At 48.1% G+C, this 7677-nt stretch overlaps 1 protein-coding gene across 10 annotated transcripts; it reads right to left on the minus strand.

Annotated features, from left to right (window-relative positions):
- LOC122641484 (protein TIME FOR COFFEE-like) lies at nucleotides 1-6685 on the minus strand. 10 transcript variants are annotated; one of them, XM_043834735.1, is made up of 15 exons: nucleotides 6256-6685; nucleotides 5778-6146; nucleotides 5495-5667; nucleotides 5104-5410; nucleotides 4582-4996; nucleotides 4399-4459; nucleotides 4220-4306; nucleotides 3860-4089; nucleotides 3777-3826; nucleotides 3609-3675; nucleotides 3441-3507; nucleotides 2940-3338; nucleotides 1493-2847; nucleotides 270-694; nucleotides 1-93 (listed from the first exon to the last, which is right to left on the minus strand). In XM_043834735.1, exons 1-15 carry the CDS (start codon nucleotides 6350-6352, stop codon nucleotides 38-40), a joined length of 4158 nt encoding a protein of 1385 aa, XP_043690670.1. In that variant the 5' UTR covers nucleotides 6353-6685; the 3' UTR covers nucleotides 1-37. The 10 variants fall into 10 exon arrangements, 7 of the variants coding, with proteins under 7 accessions (XP_043690670.1, XP_043690669.1, XP_043690668.1 ...); XR_006329915.1 differs by having other exon boundaries at nucleotides 1-64; nucleotides 270-684; nucleotides 1475-2847; nucleotides 3777-4089; XR_006329914.1 differs by having other exon boundaries at nucleotides 266-684; nucleotides 1475-2847; nucleotides 3777-4089.
- Between the last annotated feature and the right edge of the window lie 992 nt (nucleotides 6686-7677).

Consider the following 7677-nt stretch of genomic DNA (forward strand, 5'->3'; position numbering starts at 1 on the left):
TTTTGGATTTGTATCTTTCTGCCAGCAGATATCTCCCTCATCTCTTCTTCATCTCTTTCTCAGGCTGCCAGCAGGCATGCAAATTGTCATTTCCTGGTCAAGAAACCGTCGTCCCCTTCATAAATATATATTCCTCCCCAACTACCAAAAAAAAATTAACTAGGAAATTTTTTTTAGAAAAAAAAAAATAAATCTTCCATTCTTTCTTTTTTTTCCTTTTTCCTCCTCATTTGGAATGGGAAAGACTAAAAGAAATTAAATTTACTCACCAGCTGGTTGCTTCTGTTCAGCCGGTTTCACAGAGACGGTGGTGGGCACGGTATGCATGTAAGGGAAGGCCACAGACATTAGCTGATGTGAGTTCCCCGCTGTCTGCGCTGCAAAATGGGGCGGATGCAACGGCATCCCTCCTTTGATACTGTTAGCCGCTGCCGCAACTGCTTTGGCAGGATCCGAGGTGCTCCCACCGACCAAAGTAAGTGGAGGACACAATGACAGCATACCACTAGAAGATGTAGTTGAGACCCCTTGCTGTTGATCGCTCTGCCGTCTTTGTTGATAATATCCAGTCGTGGCTGAATTGGTGGAGGTGATTGCAGTTGTGGTGTTAGTCGACTGGGGTGACGGAGCCTGCATATAGGCATTGGTGAAAAATATTTGGGGCTGCTGCAAAGCCTGCTTCTGCTGCTGCTGCAATTGCGTCTGGGACTGGGACTGGGACTGGGGCTGGGACTTCCCACCGGAACTCAGGGCAGTGCCAATGTGAGGATTGCTAAGAATAGATGGCACATTCCTTCCACCCACGGGAGAGGACTTCCTACTAGGCCCAGATGGAGAGTTCTTGAGCTGTTGGGATGGTAGCGCAGGAGATGATCCGGCCTTACCACCACCGGCTGAACTCGTCCTGGGGCTTCCCCCTGCACCCTTGGAGGAGATCGATGATGATGGTGGTGAACCCACCACAACAGGTGGGGATACAGACTGGTTGTGGTTCATGGGAATTTGTTGCAACTGAGGTGCTGTTGCCGGTTTTGGGTTCACCCCAAATGATATATGCTTCTGGCCTGGTTGTGTCCTACTCTGCTGTTGAGGAAGGTTCTTCAAGGAGGATGTGGAAGTTGAGGCCAGCGAAGAAGGAACTTGGGAGCCCGTTGTCCTGGCTGAATTCTTCCATTGGGGTGACTGCGCTGGGCTGCTGCCAAGGGCTTGAGGGAAAACGGAAAGTGCATTAGGGAACTTAGCTGCCATGGAAGATGAAGGCATGCGATCAGCGTAGACACAGACATTGCTGGATGTTGGTGTTTTACTACGAGACACTGCAGCTGCTGCAGCTGCTGCCATCTGTTGCTGCATGTGTTGGTGCATCTGTTGCTGTTGCTGTTGCTGTTGCTGCTTCTGAAGCTGAATAAGTTGCTGCTGATGCTGCATCTGTTGCTGTTGCATCTGCTGCTGTTGCTGTTGCTGCATCTGCTGCTGCTGCTGCTGCATCTGTTGCTGTTGCTGTTGCTGTTGTTGTTGTTGCTGCAACTGTTGCTGTTGCTGTTGTTCCGGGGCAGCAGTAGTGGTTGTAGAAGTCGAGGTGGTTGGACGAGTAGCTCGGTTGCCATTGATGGGAGCCGAAATGAGATTGAGAGCCCGAGCAGAACTATCGATAACAGAATTGCCCAGAACCGTGGAGACAGATGGGTCACTTGAATCTGGTCTAGAGAAGGCAAGAGACTGCCCCACACCTGCCGAGGCCTTTCCTGCTGTTCGCTTTCTTTCATCCTCTACATTAATTGAATCACCACCAGTCTTCCCTTCCTCAGTAATATGATGGTTCTTCTTCTGCTGGGCTACCTGAGCTGCAGCAAACTGGTGGTAACCGTGCCTAGCGTCTGGAAGGGTCTGGAAAATTGGATGACTCTGAGCCAAGGACGAGAAGTTGAGGCCCGGCGCTGTAGCAGCACCATTGAAAGAGGCAAATGACATAGCAAATGCTTGAGATGGGAGGAGATCCACTCCACCCTTCGCACTCTGCTGTTGCTGCTGTTTCTCACTATGATTTCCACTTCCGCCACTTGCCAATGCAGCCGGGGACATCAAAGCATAGTTCTGCGGATGAATTGGCACTGCAAAGTTCTGCCCGTAGATACTCTTCCTACCATGTGAAATTCGACTATCCGCAGTCGACGGACTATCTTCTCCACCCACTTCAGCCTCATGTTGACGAGATTGGTTGGAAGCAGGGATAGGATGATTCTGTTGCTGTTGCATTGTCAGCCGATTCTTCGAGGCAGGGAAGTTTTTTGAGTTTCCACCCCCAGCATTGCTGCCACCACCTTGCAACCGCTGCTGCTGCTGAGCTTGCTGATGCTTCTGCGATGAAGAGGATCCACTTGATGTGCTTGTGTTCTGGTTACCCTGTTGGACCGGTTGGGGCTGAGAATGTACTTGCATTTGCTGTGCCTGCTGTTGTTGAAGCTGTGATGGATGAATCATCTGGGAAGAATATAAAGACCCATTGAAGAAAGACATTGCCTGAGCCGGGCTTCCTCTATAAGATGGTGGCGCTCCCACATGAGCAGGAATAGGGAATGGATAACCGTTGTTCTGCAATATCGCCAAATACGGAGCTTCATTGGGAGGCACATTTGGAAAATTGAAGCTCACAGTTGTAGCCGTTCCTGCTGCTGTAGATGAAGAATTTGCTGGAGCTACCGGGCCAGAATTAGCTGCACTAGGCAAAGCTGCATTGCCCGTGGCCACAACAGACTTCACGGCCGCAGATCGAGAGGCTGCAGCTGCTACTGCTGCTGCCTGCTGCTGCTGCTGCTGACTCAGAGGGAAAATGAAGGCAGGGGCATGCTGGGGAAGAAGAAATTTTTAAAAGAATAAATAAATTCCTTCCCTTCATTAAATTAAACAAGTAAAAGCACCTACCAGGATTAGGTACATACCAATAAATTACCAGCTGCGGCTGGCTGAGGAACCTGCTGATGAAGCACAAGCTGCTTTCTCTGTGTAGCATCCATGAAGTTGGCAGCTGCCGGGACAGAGCTTTTATCTTTGGCGTTATGACCCAAAATGGTGCTTGAAGCCTGGACTTTTTCCTGCACCGAGTTCAGACTCCTACCCGCAAAGTTTCCTTGCAATGGATTTCCAAGAATCGTGCTTTCTGTTGGAGGCACAACGTTAAGATTGTATGGCTTGGCCCCATACATAGATGCAGAACCAGCGGCTGCAGGCCAGAATGAATTCATCCTCGTATACTGCTGGTGATAGTATATGTTCCTAGCAATATAGTAATGGGTCGCGCACCTTTTCGGTCGCGGTTGAGAGGGATGAAAATTGGGCGGCTACAATCATATTTCCCCAAACACCAAAACAAGAAATCCCATCAGAGAACTTAATTGGGGAATCAAACGAAAATACCAGAAATAAAGAAGAGATAGGAATACCTGTACGGCCGTGGATGACCCGGTGCTCCCATCCATGGAGACGACTGCTTGAAGAGGTGGCATATATCTGTTTACGACGATGGAATTACTAATGGCCACAGAAGAAGATTTACTGAACGATATATTTAAATATGAAAAAAAACAGAGACAAGATAATCCTGTTCGCACCCAAGAGAAGGAAGGCCCCCTGGCCAACCTGCTAGAGTCATCGGCAGAGGCAAAGACGTTGATTGGGCTGTGAAAAGAGAAGCAAAAAATAATCAGCCGAAAAAACTATATATCGGACCAAGTTAACAGACCTCCAAAAAAGAATAATTGAAACTAAATTTGGGTTACCAGTTTTCTCTATTTTCGGGTCGTTCCTAGTAGTAGCTTTGGGTTGTTGCAGCTGCTGTTTCTGGACTTGCGAAAGTTGTGGCTGCTGTTGTTTGCTTCCACTGACACTGCCCAAGCCAATATCCTTTTGCGGCTTCTCCAAATCAAGCTGAAGGTTCAGGATCCTCTCCGTATTAGCAAGCGGCTTCTCAGATTCAGACTCTTTCACAAATTGCTCCTTATTCTTCTCTTCAGATCGACCCTCTACTGCGTCCTGCTTAGCAATTTGCTCCGTCTTCTCCTCGGCCGGCACTTGAGTTTCTTCCTTGGCAACCTGAAGACGAACACCACCACCACCCCCCCCCCCCAAAAAAAAGGAGAGAGAGAAGAGGAGAGAACAACAAAATTAGCTATCAATGAGATAAACGATGGATGCCAGAATTATAGAGGGATGGCCTACTCACCATTTCGATGTTCAGAGTCATAGAATTAGGATCCGATATGTAAACCATATCGCCATCCCTTTCCGGAGATGATTTCAGAGGCGGAGCCTGTAGGAGAGAGGGGGAAATATTCAGTAATCTGTCGGCAAAATCAGGGAAATAAAAAAAAAAATCAAATAAGGTATAGAAATTTTTTTCACCATCAGATCGATCTTAAATTTCTCCTCCCGCTTGTATTCAACATCTGACGCCGTTGAGATCCTAAATCATCCAGAAGAAAAATGAGAAGAATTTTAAAAAAAAACACCAGCGATCTCTTCCAAAATACAGGAACATGTTGACCGCGAAGGAGTGAGACAAAGTAAGAGATATGTGATGCTCACGTTTTCGTGGCTATGGCGTCCTCAAGATCGACGTCCAATTTCGTGCAAGGAGGCGACTCATTTTTCGGCGACGGGACTTTCTCCAGGGTCGGAACCACATCCCGAGTCTCTGATTCTTCAGTAAACGGCTTCGGATCAGATGCCGTATTGCTTTCCGCTTTCAAAGGTTCCGATTGAGGCGGCTCCAATGAAGACACAGCTGCAGCGGGTTGAGAACCCAAATCAACAGAGGCCCCAGCATTCTGGCTGGCAGATCCCGGGTTCTTCTCTGATTTCGGTGAAGAAGCTTCCAATTTAGCAGGCTGTTCATTCTCCACCTTAGCTGCAGCAGACGAGGTAGAACCGTTTCGACCAGCGACGATTGCAGGACTCTCTTCCTCTGGCTTTACAGGTCGAGGTTTCTTCCTCTTTGGTGCTACAGATGCCGAGAAAACCAAAATCTGGTATCATCAGTCTCAGAAGATTACTAAAAATAAGAACATATACCACAAAAGAGGACGACTACCAGCTCAACAAACTTACCCACAACTGGCAACGAAGAGGTCGAAGCAATAGAATTCTGAGGCAACACTGACGGCTGATGTGCCGAAGCCGGAGGTGAGATTGAGACAGGGGACGAAACTCTCGACCTCACCTCATTACTGGATCCGTTAGTATCTTTCGAATCAAACTTCTGCGATGTATTTGCAAGAACTTCTTTCTTGGGAGAGCACTGCGATTGCCTCATCAATCCGTAAAGAACCTCAGCGACTTCGATTTCAATGTCCTCTTGAACTGATGAAGAGGGCTTAGACATCTTCGGTGGCCGCTGCTTGGGTCCTATAGGTTTCTGCAAGAACAAACGCTCAAAAGTCAATCGTCCAAACAAACATAGAAACAAAAACAGAAAAGACAGCAACTTGAAGTAACGAACCATCTTCTTCCGGACGGAAACATTGGATGAAGACGGCGAGATCGGAGCTGGTGATGGTGCTGTGGCATTCAGCCGCGCCGGCGAAGTAGAAGCTTGCCGGTGAATCTGCTCCGCCCCGCCTCCACTGGCAAGACTACCTGACACCCAACATTCGTGCGACCTTTTAGTGGAGGCTGCAAAGAGCAAAAGTTTAACGGCTCAGAAAAAATCCGATAAATTCCACAGTTAAGTATTATAAAAAAAAAATCCAATTCGTCCCCTATCACTCTCACGCAAACTCTACCTGATCGAGCTTTTCTTGGAACTGAGACTCCGATCATTTCATCGGCGACCTTCCACGTTGGGGCTGTCCTAACAACCTTCGTTGGTGGATAACACTTCTGTTGGAGAAGATGATTCGATAAAGAAGAAGACGATGATGGATAAGACTTCCGTGGAAGAGGCACACCAGAATCTTCGTCCTCATCTTCCTCTTCTTCATCCATACTTTCTTCCGTGCTATCCTCTCCTCCTTCCTCTCTGTTACTTCCATGCATCAATCTATCCCCTCTCCTTCGCTTGTTTCGACTCGAGCGATCCCGATCTCGATCTTTCTTGTTCCCTCGATCTCGCAACCTCGCCGAGTCCTGAGACTCTATCGGTAAATCTTCCTCTGTGAGAGAGCAAAAAAACAAACAACAATAAACAAGAAACCGTCAAAATCAAAAGAGAATGTTAAGGAATCTAGAAGTCACAGAGAAATAGGCCGGAGAAGTTCTAACCAGGTGAATCTCTCAAGCTGCTACTTCTATGTCGCCGTCTCGACAATCCGTTCGCAGCCGCCATACTTCCTCTTCTAACTTCTCTGTTCCTGTCCATCTCTTCTTATCTCTTCTCATCAAATCAATCACATAAACCCATCAATAACATCGCCTCACAACTTTCACCTGCAAAGCGATCTCCCGACCAGATTTCGGCTAAAATTTGCCGGATTTCCATCCAAGACCACCAAGAACTACAGATTCCGACTGGTTTAGTCCAGCGAAGGGGTTCACGGTATCCAAATCTCCAAAAGACTCAAGGGAGAAAGGCGAAAATCGCAGCTTTCGCTTTTCTTTCTCCGCTTCCTCTCGCTTGCCCTGACTTGGGAGTCTCTCTCTCTGTCGCTCGCTCGCTCCCACTCACTGCTTTTCTTTCTCCTCTCTTCTGCATAATGAAATAATCCCATCTGCTTTTTGGTATTTCACTCTTCGCGAAACCCACTCCAAAGCTCAATTCAACGGTTGGGATCACTGTCTTACTTCACACATTCGATCTTCACCGTTAGATCGATACAAGATCGGACGGCTATGGATGGCCGCTGCCAACATGGCAGAATAGGTTTGCCGTTCGATGGAGAGGACTGTTGATAGTAATCCAACCGCCACGTGTCAAGATTGACGTCGCTTTTCTTCCGTCTCAAGCTTTGTGATTACTCACTAGTCACTAGTCAGTAGTCACTGCCTCCCGATGTGTTCTGATCATTCGCTTGGCGAGTGGCGACACCAATGCCACCACGATGGCATGTGTGCTTCACTGGCTATTGCCAGTTTCCCGGTGGAATGTAAAAAAAGCTAATGCATAGTGTCCAATACTCACATGGGACCGAAGTGACCGCCTCCTACCGGGAAAATATCAGGCACGAGCCGGTCAAATCATTATTTTTCCTTCCACGCTTTTAATTTTATGTTTGTTGTTGTCAGACTTTATTTCCTTATTATATGCGGTTGACTGCTGGACCCCACCACAAAAACAACCCTATGGAGTCATCCAACGGTTGATACTTCCCTGTCCAATCACAGAGATTAGGTGGCAGTATGATTGTTAATCTGATGTGGCGTAGGCATCAGTATGACGAATGGCAGTAGTGCGCGGAGCCCGACGAAGGGGAGAATCCGAGCTGGCACCGAATAAAACCGCTTCCTGCGGTGTCGAACAGTGCGCGTGGAGCCGTGGATCCGTGCCCTTCGGCATCAACTCATCCAACGGTTGAGCTATCGTGCGGCAGGGGAGGGTGGGAGTCACGGAAATTCCGAGAAGGGTGGGGCCCACGTCATCTGCCGATCTAAGCATCATTTCCTCGCCCTTTTTTGTCGCGAAGTCCCACGTGGCAATGGCGTTCACGTCACTATAGTAGTGGGGCCAGCACTAGACCTACACCTACT

Source organism: Telopea speciosissima, chromosome 10 (assembly GCF_018873765.1).
Source record: "Telopea speciosissima isolate NSW1024214 ecotype Mountain lineage chromosome 10, Tspe_v1, whole genome shotgun sequence".
NCBI lineage: Eukaryota > Viridiplantae > Streptophyta > Magnoliopsida > Proteales > Proteaceae > Telopea > Telopea speciosissima.

Excerpts from the sequence above, each read along its gene's own strand:
- LOC122641484 (XM_043834738.1), bottom strand. The coding sequence starts at position 6,352 with ATGGACAGGAACAGAGAAGTTAGAAGAGGAAGTATGGCGGCTGCGAAC. Across the intron at positions 6,147-6,255 it reads CAGCTTGAGAGATTCACCTG|AGGAAGATTTACCGATAGAG; the intron begins GTTAGAACTTCT and ends GCTCTCTCACAG. Across the intron at positions 3,339-3,440 it reads GGTCATCCACGGCCGTACAG|CCGCCCAATTTTCATCCCTC; the intron begins GTATTCCTATCT and ends ATATGATTGTAG.